The sequence below is a fragment of the Manihot esculenta genome, chromosome 15 (assembly GCF_001659605.2).
Source record: "Manihot esculenta cultivar AM560-2 chromosome 15, M.esculenta_v8, whole genome shotgun sequence".
NCBI classification, from domain to species: domain Eukaryota; kingdom Viridiplantae; phylum Streptophyta; class Magnoliopsida; order Malpighiales; family Euphorbiaceae; genus Manihot; species Manihot esculenta.
Window position 1 is genome coordinate 14,681,719 of NC_035175.2, and position 20,477 is coordinate 14,702,195.

The following is a 20,477-nucleotide window of genomic DNA, read 5'->3' on the forward strand; positions in this document are numbered from 1 at the left end:
GGGAGTTATGAGTGACGCCTCCTCTCGAGCCTTACATTACTCGAAAGTAAACTGTAACTTTCTAACGTGCTGTAGCATTTGCTCGATGCTTAGATTGTTGAAATTTTCTTTGTTGACCACAGAGGGTGTGTTTTATCTACTGCCAGCAGTGGAAGAAATAATGGCATCCTCATTAGCAGCGACCTTAACAGCAGCTTGTGAACTACCAGCCATTCAATGGAAGTCCCCAGCAATGGTACCAAATGATGTTACTGAAAAGAAATTGACGACGTAGCCGGAACGGAGCTGTACTGCGATTAGTCCACCTACAAGATAGAGAATATGAGGTGGTTGGCGCCTACGACAGCTACTTCGATGCTCAAGTTAGTAAATTGAAGAGAAGGGCGAGTATAATCTTTAGAACTCAGAGTATTGGTGTGAGAAAATAGCGTACCTTTGCCTGTGTGATCGTTATCCTTTTATACTGTAAGAAGATGGAGATAAATATAGTATTTCTTGATAATCCAACGATAATGTAGTCGGCTCATTAGTAAGGGATCTTTACTAGCTAATTGTTCGAGAATCCCGTGATCGCAGACGTAAAGGGGATCTACTGGATTGTAACTATTAATGGTAACTTCCTTATGGAGACTCACCCTAAAGTTGAGAGGGCGAGTCTGTTCGACTTAAGGCTTACCTAAAGTGTCCGAATTTTCTTTTCTCTCAGTTCCAGACACTATAGTCGTCTAAGTTTTCTTTTCTACAGATGGAACTGTATATTAATTTATCAGATTCTTACCATATAGTGTTGTCTTATGGCAATAATTTATTATTCACTTTGGACGATTGTAGTATAATATCATTACATAATTAAAATTTTACAATACAATTAAAATTTTCTAATGTTTATATTAGTAAATTTTTTTTATAAATATGTAATTAGCCGATATTTATATTTTATGTTATAAAATTTTTATCCAAAAAAAATTATATACCTGATATATATTTTAAAGTGTCGGCATGTAATCAAAATTTACAACTGTTGAAAAATACACTTATATAATTTACTAATATTTATATTTTTTATCAACAAATTTAATATCAACCATGGCTCCTATTAAAATATAGATTCGAGAATAGTATTTAAAAAATAGTGTTAGTTTATTATTCTTTTTAAGGAAACTTTATCATTACTTAAGAAATTAAAACATTTGAGTCTATATTGTTTTGAAAAAGAAAATATGAAAAAAAAAAGCAGTAAAATTATAATAGGATTCACATAAACATTATAAAATTTTCATGTATAGCCCATTATCTTACATGCAGGAAATTTTCTGTATGTAAATTTTATATTTGTAAAAATACTTGGAAAAATTAGAAATTTTAAAAGAAAAATTACATAAAAATTATTAATTAAAAATAGGTAGGTTTAATTATTTTTATATTAGTTTTATTTTTCCATGTATGTAAATATGAACAAATAAATTTTTGAAGAAAAAATTACATAAAAATAATTATATTGAAATTATATAGAAAATATTAATTATAATCATAAAACCAAACATTCAAATATTATTATTAGGTCTTTTAAAATTTTAAACTTTATCACCGAGTGTCTTTACTATCACTGAAATTCTAAAAAAAAAAAATATTCATTTACAATTTAAAATAATTGATAAAAAAAATTCTAAATATATAATTTCATTATAACATTTCATATTTATATATATCTAAAAATAAAAATAATGAGAAGTCGGTAGTCCTTAGGGTAACTATCAAACGAAATAACAAGGCCCAAATCCTTAGACTAAAGTGGATCCTCAGAGTCGAGGAAGTTGACCCATATCTTTCCATATGCCGCTGCAAGATCCAGCAGAGACCCCAACACCACCAGCCCAAATAAACCAGCCACTCATCTTTACCTCAATCACAGTAATATAAGCACTAGTCTCAAATCTGCTACCTTACCAGTAAGAGGAAAAGCCGTAAACACCTTAATCTCTCAACGGGAAACTCAAAAGGACAAAAACAACCAACAACAACAGACTACATCCACAAAATCAATTCTTCACCCCATGTAGGCATATATAAAAAAATTGTCATCATCTCACGAAGTTCTCGAATAGTATTCTTCAGATGTTTATTTAAAAATAATAATAATTATAACTAACAAGATGAGAAAAGAAAAATGAATTCTTTTGAACCGCGTTGGTGGAAATCCACCTTCAAAATTACAGAGCTCATCTTAGACTAAGGAATGATTAGAGTTCAGTATACCCCGCCCCCCAAAACCATATTACACAGAACCCTTTTCCCCAATATTCTTTTCTGGATCTAGAAGGTAAACTAATGTACCTATGGATGGAAAAGGTCTCCAGCTATGCAAAACTATATAAGAAAAACATGGGTTTTCATGGAAAAGGAAACAAACAGGAAAAAAATATCTCTAATTCCCAAGAGGCATTTGCCAACAACCCCCCCATCTAGATTTCCCAGGCAATCTTTTTCCTTCCACTCGACTATACATGGTTACCTAGCATTAGCCTTTGCCAAAAGCATTGGAGTGCCACCCGTTAACTGTATATAGCCCAAAGATATGTGCTACAAGTATAACCCATCAAAAAAATGGATCATATCATCCGACTCCCTTAACTGCTTCTACCAGATTCAACTTGAGAATTGAAACCCGTTCTCACTTGTGTAGAATGTAATAACCAGTTGAGAGAACAATTTACCAAATTTCAAGGATATTTTCCTGATGACTTCCAGATTCTTCCCTCAAGAGATATCACCATAACAGTAACGTCGTCATGGTACTTCCGGCGATCTCCTTGTGGTATGTCTAGTAATTTATGGAAATCCATCCCTGCACACAACCAACAGAAAGATGATACTCAAAAGACAAACAATTGAAAAGGTCAAGCAATGACATGAGATCTCACAAAACAAATGTCTCACTTCAACTTGGGAAGTATTAACCAAAACAAATATCCAACAATTTCATGTCATTCAAACAATTTAGAGCACTACCCAGATGCCCCATTTCTAACTCTGAGCTAGTATAATCAACTATATTCCAAATTTAATTGCACCTGAAAAGTTGAACTTTTTAATTTTTGCATTCCTAAAGAACTCCAAGTGAGAACAAAAGATGACTTTTTGGAATCATAATACAATAAAAGAGGATAAGCAAACACAAGCAAAATCACTAGATGATGCTCTACTAGAAGAGTAGGTTACTATATAGACAGCATATAAGCATCAAATATCTAGCTGTGGCATATCATCTGCCATCGCATCACAAAAAACCATCTAACAATACGTTGGCAACTGCTTCGAACAGAAACAAACATGAAAACACCCATTCCAATAAATCAATTTGACACAGTAAAGAAGAAATTGAAGACAAGAAAGAAAAAGCAGGATAGAATTGGAAAATATTGTTTCCTAGGAAAAAATGTTTTGTTTAGCTTTGTAGTTTCACCAACTAAGCATCGCCATAAATCAGTGTACATTTTTCATTTATCTATTTTCTCTATGGCCACTATGGTCAGCGACCCTAGATATAGAACAAATAAATAATGTCACTGCACCTAACTTTTATGGGCATCACTTTACGCTATGTATGATCCAAGAAGAAAAAGCACTTCAAGTAATCAATATATACATTTAAAAAAAGACAAAGAAAAAGGGTAAGCTATACCAGCTTTCTTGGCTGCACGAGAAAGAAGCTCTTCTATTAGGTGCTGTGCTGGGTCTCCATCTGGAAACTTCTCCATGAAACTCTCAACATGAGAAACCACTTCCTGATTGGTCAGATACTGATACAATCCATCAGATGAGAGGACGACAAATTGATCTCTTGGACACAGTTGATGGTGACAGAGAGAAGGCCTGCAGGAAATATATGGTGCGGTGCCAATATAGTCATTCCTAAACATCTCCAACACTGCATCATTAAATTTGGGCTGCACCAGCATGAATTCCATAGTGTCACATAAAATCATTGTGTATATGCAAAATAATAAAGTACATGATACATACTAAAATGAATTCAATTTCTCCTTAATTGTATTGGTGAAGGATATGTGTACAAGTACTCTACCAGAGGCAGAAGAAAATGCAATCTTGTAGAACAAAATTGGCAGGATTCAATGCATCAAAATTCATGGTCAATGCTGATTTATACAACCTGAAGAAGTTAACTCGTTCATTCTAATAGGTGAAAACCATGCAAAAGATTGAATTTTCATTAGTAAATGAGAAGAATTGTAGAACAACATTATGACAAAGTAAAAAATGTTTGAGTATTTGTCTTCATGCCCTCCCCATAAATAAATAAATAAAGAGGGGGAAAAATGCACTTGTTAATTTTAAACATATAAGCTCCAATTACCAATCATAATAACACCACAATCAATTACATTTTCTAGACTTTTGAGAAATTCACTACATGCATGATCTAAAAAAATTCACGAATTTAAGTGATTACAACTTACAAAATTCAAATATGAGACTTCAAGAGGCTACAAAGTGGTCCTGGTTGATAAATTGTTGTTACACAATCCAGAATTTTACTAACACAACTTGCTCTTGATGCGTGTGCATCAGCGAATACTTATTTGTAAGCAAGTAGTATGTGCACATTTGTCAATCGTCGACATACTGAAATCCTAATTAAATACGATTGCCTATTTTTGTGTTTAATACAATAATTTGTAATTCACTATATGACAATAAGGTATGTCTTAGTCCTACCAGTTACCATCCCATTTTTGATACGAAACCACAGAAGAAAATAAATAAAGGATAATTCAATGATGGGTATGTATTCTCTAAACATCATCATTGAAATACATTAATCAAGAGGAAATATGCAATTCACTGGAACAGAGCAGCAGACAGCTCAAATCATTGGTGATAGGTTTTACTTCTTTCATCAAGCAGAACATTTGGAATACCTGTTTGAGAAATCCTGCTCCAAACGCTCTGGTAACCTTAAGACGACCTTTCACTCTATCATTTACAATACACTGGCTGTCATCTAGGTGTTCAGTCTTAATTCTTAAAATTTCCTGTACAAGCGGGTCAGGTACTTCAATTTCTTAGCAATTATATCAAATCAGTCATGCAAGTAGAAAAGCAATTAAGGATAAAAGTTGAACAATAATATTAAAATTTGATAAATCAAGACATAGGTATGCAAAAATGAAGTTGCACAAGAGCAGGACAGAAATTTTGAATGTTTATTCCCGTATAGAACACACGTGTCATATTAATGGTACTAGACTTGAAAACAAAGATAGTCCAAGCATGTCCAACACAGTAACTAGTAGTTTTACCTGTGCAATTATTTATTATTTATTTAAATAATATAATTTTATATTTTTTAAAAAAATTTAAATTAGTTATAATTTTATTTTAAATAGTAATGAAAAATTTTAAATAGTTATAGTTTTATACATATTTATAGCAAAAGGAAATTTGGAAAACTATTATATTGAATAATAAATTATATAAAAAGAGAAGTTGTTTTGCCCACATGCATGCAGCGTATTTATTAATTTATTTTAATAAAATGTGAAATAAAATTATGATAAATAAATAATTTTATTAATAATAAAATTTTATATTGTGATTTTAAAATATAAAATATTAAAATATAAAATCATGTTAATAAAAAAAAATTTTAAACAGTAATTACACATTTTTATAGATATTTGTAGCAAAAAGAATTTTAAACAACGATTATTTTATTTTGTACGAGATAAGATTTAGTATTTAAAACTTAAAGATACTTTCAAATAACAAATTACAAGAATTAGAGTAAAAATGCAAACCACAATTCATGTAGCTTCTTTAAGCAATATTATTATTATTATTATTATTATTATTATTATTATTATTATTATTATACGTGGCATATTATTGTGAAGCCATTTTTAAGACTTGGCTTTCATATATTTGCGTGTGTGTATATATATATATATATATATATATATATATATATATATATATATATACATATATATATATATATATATTGCAAGACATCACAGGGTTAGATATTTAGGATACTATTGCAAACCCATAGCAAGACAACTTCACAAATGCCTTGTACTATTTAATAAGGATCTAAATTATCACTGGCATAGAAGTTGCTGACAAATCTAAGGAGTTGGGATTACCACTAGAATCTATTGCTCCTAGACTCTTTAGGAATAGATCTCTGATAAAAGATAGAGCGACAAATGCAAATTTAAATTCACCATGTCTCTAAACTGGCCCCTCTACTATATTAAATGTCAAATCCTTCGATAAACTCTTCTTAATTAATCTATCAGACTCAAACAAAGAGTTACAAGGGTAGGTTCCTACATATACATATAAATACACTTTCAACAAAGAGCAAAGGCTATCAAGAATCTATCCTAGTAATATAAGTAACTTGTTTGTTCCTGTAAAAAAAAGAAGAAAGGCATCTGTGCCAATAAATTAAAAACAAATCTTATATAAAATTTTCTCATACTACAAAGATGTGCTCGTTTTGGAGGCACATATACAGAAACAAACCACATCCTTATGGATCATAATATTTCAGATTTGGCATTTTAGCAATCAGCAGAGCACTTGAGTGCAGCTACAAACAAACATTACAAGAATACCAAAAACTGTTATTCAGTCATTAATGTGCAAACATCCATATTCATAAAAGACAAGCTTTTAGCCTGTAGCCTGTAGCCTGTAGCCAGATCACTTTATTACTAATTTACCATGGTGCAGCCACAGTCCAGAAGTAGAGCAGGCAATCAGAATAAGGTAGGATTAAGAACAACAACAATAAAATAGAACAATAAGTTCCAAATGCAAGCTACCATTTACTAGTATCCAATCTTGCCACTTAGATCCAACATTATGAGCAGGGGGAGGGGTGGGTGGGAGGGAGGGCAGGGGGGAATTTCGGCTCAAGTCTTAAAGCAACTAATAAAATATTGCATCCATGGATAAACTGAAAGTACTTTACAAATGGATTTTGACAAAGGAAGCATCCAACATATTCAGGCATAGCCCAAATGTGGACGTACAAGGAAGTTTGCGTGTCTCTTCCCTGTTTTATACCAAAAAGGAAGTTTCCTCAAATCTCATGACCATTCAGGAATTTATACAGCTATCAAGTGTGGACACTTCAATTGACAGGCAATAAAATGGGGCCTGCTTTTGATAATTGAACATGAAGAAAAAGGGGGCAAAGGAATTTCAAATGCAATTTAATTCATCTTTCCCCCTTCAAACAGTACAAGGTGACTTGTACAACCCCAAATTCAAAATTCAACTCGTTTTTATATCCAGGTGACTTTTGAAGCAGGAGGAGACTATTGATAAAGCTAGCAGCCACAAGTCAAAGTAGGGATAAACCAAGAATAAAACAAATGATAAAAGATCCGGCTACGATAGAACATGTGAAAATTGAAATAACTATATCCTGCAGCAATATTTCTTTATATAAACATCTGATCCAGCAACTAGTAATACAAAGTTCATAAGAACAATAAATACGCCCAGCAAGATGTGGGCTGACAATTAAGAACTTGAGAAGCCTTGAAAATAACAAAATCACCATAGTGAAACACCTTATAGAAGCAATTTCAAGTGTTAACATGAGGCCCTTCAAGAAAAAACTGACGACAAACTATTTGCAGACCAAGGAATTGAAGAATAAAATTCATATCAATACACAGACAAACATCATGTTCTACAATACATTCAGCAGTTCTAATGGTAAAGCTAGATAATACAAAATGCAATAATATTCTACCAACACATAAACAAAGGGATAAATAACAATGGATTTTGGGAAAGGGAAAACTTACTTCTTCGATGCTTGTACTGTGATCAGTAGACAGCTGCAATGCAGTCAACCTCATTGCTTGAGCAGGACCCTCAGTTACCCCCTCCACGGTCAACCCGGAAACATCCACACTAGAACCAACATGTTCTGGCTCATACTGTGCAACAATTGCCCTGCTATCACCAACGTTCATCACATACACGTCCTCATCTCTCATCAACACCACCAATAAGCATGAACCCATCAATGCTAACTCTGGATTTGTATCCAGCACCTTATCAGTCATATCCAAATATGCTAGTTCAGTCATTTCTAGCGCCCTTGACAATGCCCTCAAAACCAAATCATGATCAACAGGTCCTATCTTTCGCTTCCTCTTCAAAACCCTCTCCTCCACTCTACTACTCTCCACCTTCTCCTCTTTTTTCTCCAATCCAAATTTCCATGGAAAAAAATTATTCTCCCCATGTTTCGACAATCCTTGTTTAAGTTTTGACAGCAACAACCACCTTCTACTGACTGCAGATCCTGCATTGCCAACGCTAATTGCATCATCAACAGAAAAGGCAAATCTATCAGACCCCGAAAGATCAAGCCCGTCTTCTGCATCATCCTCGGCAAGGAATTCCCATAACCGCCTTCTGTGTGTAACTTCTATCCCCTCTGATTGAAACGTAACCCTCTTTGCCCTCTCATGAGGCATTGAGCTTGATTCAATTCCACCAATCGTACCACCGGCATCCTTTTGATCACCCGTTTCCTTCGATGGATCATCTTTAGCTACCTTTTCTTGATCCCGATAAACTAAATTCGATTCTCTGTCACCTAATGTACTCTCACCATAATCTTGATAGTTTCTTTCTACGGCTGAGTCAGTCGTAATATCACTTTCCATTACAGTTGTTGATGCTACATTACTTGCCTCGTCAGGCTCTTCAAGGTCCCAAAACAGCCCCTGAAGTTCATTAAACACAGCCCTGTAGAGATTCCCCATCAAGAATTCGGGCGCATCAGGACCGTTAAACCCATCATAAATCCCAACAAACAGCCAACCCTGCTCCTCCGATACAACCACATGGACCCGATCCTCTCCCGCCTTCCCTAATGCCCACTGCACATTACTCTCATCTTGGTTTTCCCTCTCCTCTCCGGTTCCCGAAGTCTCTTTCCGGTTCACGAAATTAAGCACCGGCACCACCCACGGCCTTTTTTTCTCCGATAAGTTCCGATATATTGCCTTCTTAATTCCTGAAATGCCATTCCTTCGCTTGTTTTTCATATAAATGCCGCCGAGCGGCGCGGAGAAATGTACCCGCCCGCTATTGTCAGTTCCTGAGTTCGCGTCGAGCGGACCGGATAGTGCACCCCCATCAATGGGACCCGACATGAAGAACCCCTCTCCACCACGTGGCACCGGTTGCAACCGCAACGCACTGAACGACGCCGTGCTTTCAAACCCCTCCACGTTCACAATACTACCCCTCACTCCACCACCAGTAACACCAGCAGCAAGGCCACCACTGTCAATGGCATCATCGTAAATATTCTCAAGTTGGAGGACAGTTCTGGGCGTAGAAGCGTTGGCACTAACAGAAGCGCCAGAAATGGACTTAAACCCTGTCTCCGGCAATCCAGGTCGAGTCTCGGAAACAGTTCCTGACCGGGAAGGAGAGAAACGCAGGGACTGAGAAGGAGAGACAAAACGATCGGAGGGCGTAGGAGAGACGAAGCGGTTAGAAGATCGAACGTAGCAAAAAGAGTGACCTAGGGTTTCATCCAACGGCTCAGAGGCGGTGAAGATCAGGTCGGCTTGTTCGTGTTTGGTCCGGTTAGTCCCCGGTTTGAAGCAAGGGAAGAGGGATGAGTGTCCACTTCCCATCACATTTGATTCGCCACCTTCTGTTAGGACGCCAAGGAAAAAAAAAAAAAAACAGAATTTTCCTTTTACTTTTCCCTTCTGGTTCTTCTCTTTTGAAATGAAGTTCCGGCAAGGTTTTCAAGAGAGAGTGGTGGGTTTTTGTCTTGGGGTAGGGGTTGAGGAAGCGAAGACTTTTCTTTCGGGAGAGAGAGTGTGTGTGTGTTTTTTTTTAATATAATTAATTAAATAATTTAATATTGTTTTCTTCTCTCTCTAGAAAGTTTTTGTTTTCTTGTGATTTGAATTTTGGTTTTCTGTTGTTGGGTGTAGTTGTTGGTTCTTCGTTGACGGTTACACCTGGCATCTAGCAAATGCTTATATTTTTTATTTAGTTTAATAATAAGAAATTGTTTGTCTTCCAGTCTCTTTGTTAAATATCAATTAAAATATTGTATTTTTATTTTTAATAAGAAAATAGTAAAAAGAAGAAAACATATTTAATATTTTAAAATAAATAAATTAAAAACTTATTTTTAAAAAATTATTATTCAATTTTTATAATATAAATAAATTAATTAGTTAATTTTTTAATTTTGAAAAATATAGTAAAATATTTTTAATATTTTAAAAATTTATTAATTAATTTTTTTATTAATTTTAATCATTAAATATTAAAAAATTTAAAATTTTTTAATTAATAAAATTTTTATAAAAACTAAAAATGAATTTTTTAAAATTATTAAATTATAAACGTTTAAGAATAAAATTAATAAAATAATCAATTAATAAATTTTATAAAATATTAAAATATTTTTATATATTTTTATAAATTGATTAATTAGTTAATAAAATTTTTTATAATATAAAAATTAAATAATAATTTTTTATTATTTTAGACACAACTAATAAAATATATTTTAAAAATTAAATAAAATGTCTAAAGCATATTAACGTATTTTAGAAATTAGCCTTTAACAGTTTATATTATCATTAAAAAGAAAAGCGTTATGGTCCATGTCAGTAGATACTTTGTGATTGGAATGGCCACCACTAGGATATTTTAGCTACCCAATTCAACTATTTATATATAAAAATTAATATTAATAATAAATTTATATTTATATTTTAAATATTTATTATTAAATATATTCGTATAAATAATTAAATATGAAATATATATTTATAAAAAAATTATATGTTCTCATTTAAAAATATAATTTAAATGTTTTATAAAAATATTAAAATTTTTAAAGTAAAATTATTAATGAAAAATAATTTCTTTAGATTATTAATTACAATATAAAAAAATTAAAGGGTTCAGATATTACATAATTATTGTTAAATTCGGGATCGACTCCTGTAGTTTATGATGAACTCAAGTATTAAAGGACAAATAAAAATCTTGCTTTCCAAAAAATATCATTTTGAAATATTAAAAAAATTATATGTTATTTAAAATTTTTATAACTTAACTTTTAAGTAATATTTTAAATAAATTTACCAATATTTTAATACAATTGCCAAATAAATCATATATTATTATTTTATTTTCGTGTTCAATTAATCTTAATAGCATAGTATTAAAAAAATCTAAAAATGAGATTAAATGATAGTCTTTCTTATTTAATTACTAATTTTAAATATAAATTTTAATCATAAAAAATTTAAAATTTAAAAAAAATCATTTTATCCTTATAGTAATTTTTTTTTAAAATAAGAATCGAAAAAATAAAATTTAAAATTTCTCGTATTTATTTAAATACACTTCTCATTTTTATAATAAATTTTATTTGTTTGAATTTACAACCATCGCATTAAAATAATTTATATGATTTTCATATTATTTTGTAAGCATTTCAGAAAAAAAAAAACATATTTGTTTAAAAGTATTAAAATGATTTAAGTTTAAAATTTGATAAGTTTTAAAGATAAAAATAATAAAACACATTTAAAAATATTGAACATGATACTTTTTTGAAAAACAATTTTAACAATTTTAATATTAATAAATTACAACTCTTTAATTAATTTAGTATTTTTAATAATAAAAAAATTAAAAATAATAAAAAAGATTAAAGTATTTTTTTTAAGATCAGTTCAAAAATATAAAACTCGGTTTGATAGGTTTAGATTATTTAAAATTTATTTTAAATTTTAGTTAAAATTATGATAAAAAATATTTTTTAAAAATATTAAATAATAATTTAAAATTTAATCATGAAAAATCAAATAATAAAACAGTTTTTTAAACTTTTCTTTTAATATCTAAAATAATAGTTTTTCTACAAAAAAATGTTTACCTTGCAAATTAATTGCCGAATAAAATTTTAAAAATTAAGTTATTGGGATGAAAAAAAAAAAATCAATTATATTCCCGTGGGCAGGCTGGGGAGGGTATCTTTCAGTGCCATGTCAGCAAAGGAAAGAATCACAAAGATCACGAAACGAACGGCCAGGATTCAACAGAGCGGTGTTTTCCTCTGCATGAGACTCGTCTGATTTAGTCAAAAGGACCCGATTTCTTCTCTAACTCTCTTTCTCATAATCTTTAACTTTTTTTTAACATTAATATTACTATAATTTCTTTATAAAAATATTAATTAGCATTTATAATAACCAATAATTTTTTATTATAAAAAAAATTCCGAACTTCCGCAGCAAACAAGTAAAACAAACCACTCTAATTTAATATTTCATATAAATTAAAAAAATAATATATTACAATTTCATATAATTTAATAAAATTATATATTACCAATTAAAAAATAATTTGATTAGTTTTTATTTATCTTTAAAATATATAAAAAATTGTTAAATATCGATTCAAGTTTTTATATTTATATATTTTAAGATATTATTTTCATAATAAAAAAATAAAATATTATAATAAATAAAAGAGATGCATATTATTTTGATTTTTTAAAAAATTCTGTTTAATCTTTTATAATTTTTAAAATTAATAAATTTATCTTTATTATTAGGGTATGTGTAATAGGTCAGTTCAGTTTTGAATCGAATTGAATTAAAAAAATTAAAAATTAAATTTTAAAAATATTAAAAATTGAATCAAATCGATTATTAAAATATAATCGAACTGAATTAAATTGATAAAAATCAGTTTAATTTGATTCAGTTATATTAAAATTGAAATTTATAAATTTAACATGTTTAGACTTGAACTGTTGATTAAATTAAATAAGAAATAAGAGAAAAGAAATTAAATTTAAACTGCCGATTGAATTGAGTAAAAATTAGTATAATAATATATAGTAAAATCGGTTAATCAATTATTTAACATTTAAATTGAGTTGGATAGAAAACCGAATAATTTAAAAAATACTAATTAAATCAAATTAAATATCTTAACTAATTAAATTATTAAATTAAAATCCATCGATTCAATTCAATTTCTCTATTTAAATCGAAATATGCTCTCCCTATTTATTATGAGAATACAATTATAGAAATCCTTTAAAGTGTGATGAGATTTACGACTGTATATTGTGAAATTTTGAGTATTGAAATTTAAATTTTGAAATGAGAATGTGTTATTTAGCTAATAAAAAAAATTTAAATCTTAAATTAAAAAATAAAAGTTGGCGAAACCATTTATCATGTTAAATATTAATTTTAAATAATATTTTACTGTTGTCATTTTAAATCCTTAAATTATAATATGGTTTTGTTTGTTTATCCTAATAAGTCAATCCGCAAAAATAAATAATATGGCAATAATTAAAAAACATTATAATTCTCATGGCATAAATTAATTTATTCTTTTAAATTATAAAGTTAAAAATGTTTTTTTTCAGTAAAAATAAGATTATTTTGCATGTGAAGGCGGGAAAGTGATTTTGTTTGTCTCTGTATATTTAACGTTAGCTGCAAGTCAAAGAGTTTGTTGGTTGCTACGAACATTTTAGCTAAAGGACAATCAGCACGTAATGTCACTCTCTACGATGTGAAAGTATGCAGTATTTTATAAGAGAAATATTATCTGTAAATATTTTTTTTTTATTTTTTTATTTTCTAACTTGGTGTTTGGATAAATTTTGAATGGAAAGGAAAATGATATTTATTTTCTTTATTGGTTTTGTTGGTTGCATGCAGGTGTCTTTTTTTTTTTTTTTTTTTTTGCCTATTCAAAGAGACCTTCACCTGCATGCGACAGGAGGAAGTAAGTTTCTATTGGTGGCCTCCTCTCTGTATTTTTCACTTTCTCCTCCTCTTGAGTTCCAGTTAGATGACAGGTCTACATTGACTGAGTGAAGGGCCTTGGTTATAATTGATGTGAAGAATCTCATAATCTTTAGTCGTATTTCCCTTAGATGGATGGTTGATCCTCAAAGCAATAGGCTGCCAATGAGCTCTACTCATCTTTTCCTTCCTTAGCTCACTACTTCCCGTCTCCTTCCTCAGAGGTTTGGCCATAGTGAGCATATTTTGTAGGCTTTCTAAAAAGAGATTTTTTTAAAATCATGCATATTAAATAATATATTTATTAAATTATATATAAATTAAATATATTTTTAAATTTTATATATCAAATAGACATGTTCGACAGTATGACAGTCAAATATATCGAACATAATGTCAAAGAGACTGATATGAGTTTTGATTTTGATGGTGTCACTACTAGCACTGCTGGGCTAAAAGGTTGTAGAAGATTAAAGTTTTTTTTTTTGTTTGAATTGATTTTTTATGAGTTTGGACCGGTTTGGCTCATTTAGAGTTTTGGGTTAAGCAGTATTGTGCATAATTAGTATCATTTTGGGCCACAATTTCTATATTGTCTTTCCCATGCGAAAATTGAATGCATTGGTCAAAGTCTGCTCTTAAAACTCAATAAAGGGTAAGATTGACTAATGGATTTAGTTCAATAATATTATAATCATTTATGAAATCCTTGACTTTCAATGGTAATGAATGATTAAAAAATTTTAAATCCTTGACCTTCTTGGTTTTCAATCAATGAATCTTAAATCCTAAAAAAAAGGAAAAGAAAATTCAGACCAACTTCACCAACGTCCAATAACCATTGGTTGTTGACTTTGGAGTGAGCAACTTCTATCACTGCGAGAATACAGACGGAAAATCTGGATCAATTTTTCAAATCATTCATTATGTTAAAAAAAATTATTAATTCCGATAAAATTTGAAAATATTTTCGGATTTTGTATGTAAACGCAAGTTGTTCGTGGGTCAGAATGTCGAATACGCCAGTTCGATACTAATAGTGTCGAACAAATGAAAGTTCGGCAACATAAATTGCGAATTTGGACTGATGCAACTTGTTCAGCACCAGGGGTGCCGAACAAGCTGATCTGGCTGCTTATACGCAGAAAACTCTTCGGCACTTATAGTGTCGATGAGTGCCCTCCACACTTTAAAAAAAAAACAAAAATAATTTTATAAAAATAAAATAAATTTAAAAAGGGAATAAATGAGGGATTAAATAATTTATTAATTTAATTTATTATATTTTTTAAAAATTACTAATTTTTTTTAATTATATTTATTTTTAAATTTATTAAATTTTTTTAAAATTATTAAATTCTATTTTCTTAATTATATTTATTTAAAAAAATTACATTGTATTAGATATTAAAAATTATTTAAAATAACTTTAACATAAAATAAAATTAATACTAATCAATTTACATAATATTATAATATAAAAATAAAAATAAAATTAAAATAAATTAAAAAAAAAAACTTATGCCAAAAGTAATGCCGAACATTGCGTGCATTGCGAATCCATGAAGTTTTTTTTTAAATTTAATAATAAAATTTATTTTATTTTTATTTTTATTATTTATTTTATTTTTATTTTTATTTTTATTTTTATATTATAACATTATGTAAATTGATTAGTATTAATTTTATTTTATGTTAAAGTTATTTTAAATAATTTTTAATATCTAATACAATGTAATTTTTTAAATAAATATAATTAAGAAAATAGAATTTAATAATTTTTAAAAAATTTAATAAAATAAATTCTTAAATTATTTAATCCTTATTGTATTTGTTATTTAATTATTTTAAAATTATTATTTATTTTAATTATTATATTATAATAGGATATAAATTGATTAGTATTAATTTAATTTTATGTTTAATTTTTTTAAAATATTTTTCAATATATAAAAAAATTTAATAAATTTAAAATAAATATAATTGAGAAAAAAATTTAGTAATTTTTAAAAAATGTAATAAATTAAATTAATAAATTATTTAATCCCTCATTTATTTCCTTTTTAAATTTATTTTATTTTTATAAAATTATTTTTGTTTTTTTTTCAAGCGTGGAGGGGACATGAATATGGCGCCGAAGAGTTTTCTGTGTATACAATGAGCAGCTAAATAGGAGTGCCGAATAAGTTGCATCAGCCCAAGTTCGCTAGCTGTCGAATTTTCATTTGTTCGACATTATTAGTGTCGAATTGGCTTGTTCGGCATTCTAACCGGCGAATACTATGTATTGACACATAAAATCTGAAAATATTTTTGGATTTTATCTGAATTGATAATTTTTTTTAAAATAATACATAATTTGAAAAATTACTTGAAAATCTGATCTAAATAGTATTCGAGCAAAAGCGAGAAGGACAAACCAAGCAGCGTTCGGCAAGGGAAAAACCGAAACCAACCTAACTGGAAACGACGCAGAAGCAAATGCGAAAATGGCAACTCAAAAAGCACCAAACCTTGTCCTTGTCCAGCTCCCGCTTCGATTACACCGATTTCTTTTCTCTTCCTTTTCTTTCTTCTCTGCCTTTACCGTAACTTAGCCTTTATACAAGTATAATGTTGTGTAGGAGTTTTGAACTTTCAGCTTTCTTCCTTTATATGTCCGAGAGGAAGTGAGAAAGTGGATTTTTTTTAATTATTATTATTTTTTTTTAAGATGGACAATTCATTAAGATGAAATATAGACTAAGGCTCACAAGTAAATAAAGCCTTAAACTTTATACACATAAGTGCAAGTCACTACAAGAAGGCCTAATAGAAGAGCCGTAGCCCAATACAAAATAAAATAATAGAGAAATTCGGAGCCCTAAGACTCATCTACTTGACCAGATAGACCAGTCCTCGAACTAGCAAAGCTCTATGCAGCTACCACTCTTTCTTCCAGCAAATCCAATGATAAAACTAGGTTGACGCTAACGAAAGAACTCCTTCTATAAATGGCCAGGAGCCTTACTTAAGAACAAGGAAGAGGGAAAGATAAATTTTTCAAGGGACATGCATCGACAGATTTAAAATTTAGAAGACTAACAGGAAGATATGGAATGAACTCATTCTTTGCTGCATCAAAGAGTTTGCATTTTAGTCAAGGGAAGCTGAAGGAGGGAGGTGTTTTCTTCTGAGACAATACGCTCTTTTAAAGAACCGGCTCCATGAACCACTACAAACCATCTCTTGCCAATTTGGAAAACACAGATGAAGCACAGAGCGAGGAGAACAACCCCTGCCAAGAAGAAAACCAACAACACAACTAAAGAAAAAGGCAAAAGGAAACATCCCTACAAACACACATCAATATTTCTCTCACTCTTAAGAATATGTCTATGGAAATCAAAATAAAAAATAAAACATTATTTAATTCACACAATTCCATTCAAAATGGAGAAAGGAATAACCCATATTCTGAATGAGAAAAAGAGATGATCGTCCTCCGCCCCTTAGCCAACAAAGTAGTGGCCATGAGAAACGGACTCACTGCAGGAACAGAAGGAGAAGCGAACTTTAATTCAAACATTCGTTCTTAAATGATGTAAAGCAGTAAGGTGTGAGGGATTAACTCTGAATTTCATCATTCAAATTAATATGAAAATGAGTTTTTTAATTTTTAGGTTGATAAATAAATTAATAAATTTAAGACAAAATATCTAAATCAGCTCTTAAATTCTTTATCTAAGTAAAAACAATAATTAGATTTTTCCATCAATTTAAACCTTAAATTTTACTTTTATATCATTAACATCTACATCGTAAACTCGATTATCGATAAAATAACAAAGGTATATATAGTAGAATCGTAGCCATGATTAAGTCCAAATGACTGATAATCTAGTATATGAATAATTTGAAATATTAAAATTATATAGTATTTTAATTAAAACAAAAAAAAAATACAAAAATACTATAATAAAAATAGAATATCATTAATATTTTAAATTGCAAAAAGAAAATCTTACAAATAATGTTTTATTATTAAAATATTTTTTCAAGCAGGACTTATTTAGACTTAATTTAAAATTTATTTTTTTATTTGAAAAAAATAAATTGGATTTATTTGAACTTTAATGAAAAGTTGAAGGCTTCTTTAGACTTTTTCTAACTTAAAAGACCAATAAAACAAGATTGTTAATAAATCAATAAATTTAATCAATTTTTTATTTTTGAACTAAATTAATTTAAATAAGGTTTTAAAGCTAATTTAAATAAAAAATAAATTAAATTGAACAATTTCAATAAATACATGGTGAAACTAAACATTTTGACTGTTTATTTGGTTCACACATATTATCAGCTAATACAAACTAGCAATTAGTGATACGTATTTTGCTCCATTTTGTTTCACTTTGAAAAATATTTTCCACACTTTCACTTGTTTGGAACATTTCAAAAAAAAAATAAAAATTAAGTAATGAAAAATATTATTTTAGTTAACTTAAAAATTAAGTCATTCTTAAAAAAAAAAAAACTTCTTTTTTAAAAAAAGAAAAATCATTTTCAACATTTTAACAATTTTACTAACATCTCTTTATATAAGTTTGTTAATATATATTTTTTAAATTAAAATTAAATAATAAAAAATAAATTATTTTATTATTTTCACAAAAAATATTTTTTAAATATAAATTATTTTTTAAAAATAAAATCTAAAAATATAAAATTTATTGATATAAATTTATACCAGTAATATAAAAATTATTATATGGTACTTTTATAAAATCATGGTAACATATATTTTATAATAAAGATATGATAGTTGCTTAAAAATAGTTATTAAGAATAATAAATATTGATATTGATGATATTGCAGAGACTATATTGATGATATTGCAGAGACTATATTGATGACGTGATTGGAACGGAGCTGTTCTTTTATTGACTAAACTTGCAAGAAAAAGAATATGAGATGGTGGGTGCTCATGACAGCCATTCCGATGTTTAAATCAGTAAGATAAAGTGAAGGGCGAGTATAATGTTTAAAACTCAAGAGTAGTAATGAGATAACAACGTACCTTTATCTCTATGATCCTTCTCCTTTTATACTGTAAGAAGGTGGATATAAATATAATATTTTCTGATAATCCGATAATGATGTGATCGGCTGCTCGATAAGTGATATCGCCAGCTAATAAGTCAGTGATCTCATGATTACAACCGTAATGGGATACGTGGGATTGTGCTTGATAACGATAACTTTGTCTCAAGGCTCACCCTATTTAGAGGAGGGCGAGTCTTGACGATGAACTGGGTATTAGATTATCCGGATCTTTCTTTCCTCAGATAGGACCGTGTTACCCATTTATCATATCCTTGCCATGTGGTCCTGTCTTATGGTGACAACTCATCACCTACTTTGGGCGAGTCTCATGTAGCATCAAAGGTCCCCTCGTGGGTCTTCGATTCTTTAGATTCAAAGAAGATATGTGTCTTCATGATCTGGATCATGTGGCTTGTTTGTCCGGGCTGAGCGCATAATGTCCTTGCTTTCTTCTTATTTACCTTGCCGACCAGTTAGGTCTAAGATTTTATTTGGCAAAAAATTGATCCGAGTGATGTAATAATACCTTGACAAGTTTTCGGACTCTCTCTGGCCCTAGGGGATCATCCGAGCATCTTCTAGCCTTTACAAGCCCCTTGACCTTTTCCAACCTTCTTAAGCTTTCAGGCATTTTTAGCCCTGGAGTACTTTCGAGCATTTTCTTGTCCTAATTAGCTCTAATGGGCTCCTGGAAATTCTTTAGCCTTTGCAATTTTTCTGGCTTTTTATAGCCCTGGCAGCCTTACGTGTATTTTCTTTCCCCTGATGAGCTCCTTGGCTTTTTTGAGCTCCCGGACATTTTCCTACCCTAACAAACTTTTGGGTATTTTCGGCCCTTATGAGCTTTCAGACATTTTTCTAACCCTTATGAGCTGCTTAAAATTTTTTCAGCTCCGACGAGTTTTCGGACATTTTTTAGCTCTTGCGAGCTCCTTAGCCTTTTCCAGTCTTGTCGAGCTTCTGGGCATTTCCAACCCTAACAAGCTTCTAGCATTTTTTAGCCATTGCGAGCTTCTTGGCTTTTTAAAAAAATTCTTCATAAATCTCCACTCAACTTCAACATCTTGATGATTTCTTGCTCTCACGATGAAGACAATTATTGCTGCCACAATGAAGATGGATTGTTGCTACCACGATGAAGACAATTGCTGCTCCTCATTAATGAACTTGTGTTTTGGCCTTCTGAGTATCTTGTGATGTAGATAGATCCTCATCTTTATCTTCAGATTTTGGATTATGGATGCATGCAACTCAGCTATTGAATACTGATAAATCTATGTAAATGATATTTATTTTGAGAGTTTTTCTTGATCTGTGTTGAAATCATTTTTAATAAATTAGCATTTTAGGTATTTTTAATTTCAATTAGGACTGAAATTGATCCTTTTGGCCTATGTAGTTTGATGAAAAATTTTTTTATTGGAAATCCTTACTTTTTAATAGTTGTAATTTGTTGAGTTATGAGTAATGAGTTTTCTAGTTGTTGCCATTAAGTTATTCTGAACGTA

The 20,477-nt window shown here is 29.8% G+C and overlaps 1 protein-coding gene across 2 annotated transcripts; it reads right to left on the reverse strand.

Moving 5' to 3' along the window:
• Positions 1-2,154: 2,154 nt before the first annotated feature.
• LOC110602381 (protein phosphatase 2C 29) lies at positions 2,155-9,907 on the reverse strand. Of its 2 annotated transcripts, XM_021739881.2 has the most exons (4): positions 7,851-9,906; positions 4,941-5,054; positions 3,683-3,947; positions 2,155-2,845 (listed from the first exon to the last, which is right to left on the reverse strand). In XM_021739881.2, exons 1-4 carry the CDS (start codon positions 9,705-9,707, stop codon positions 2,721-2,723), a joined length of 2,361 nt encoding a protein of 786 aa, XP_021595573.2. In that variant the 5' UTR covers positions 9,708-9,906; the 3' UTR covers positions 2,155-2,720. The 2 variants fall into 2 exon arrangements, with proteins under 2 accessions (XP_021595573.2, XP_043807364.1); XM_043951429.1 differs by lacking the exon at positions 4,941-5,054 and having other exon boundaries at positions 7,851-9,907.
• Between the last annotated feature and the right edge of the window lie 10,570 nt (positions 9,908-20,477).

Excerpts from the sequence above, each read along its gene's own strand:
- LOC110602381 (XM_021739881.2), bottom strand. The coding sequence starts at position 9,707 with ATGGGAAGTGGACACTCATCCCTCTTCCCTTGCTTCAAACCGGGGACT. Across the intron at positions 5,055-7,850 it reads ACAGTACAAGCATCGAAGAA|GAAATTTTAAGAATTAAGAC; the intron begins GTAAGTTTTCCC and ends CCGCTTGTACAG. Across the intron at positions 2,846-3,682 it reads TCGTGCAGCCAAGAAAGCTG|GGATGGATTTCCATAAATTA; the intron begins GTATAGCTTACC and ends GGTTGTGTGCAG.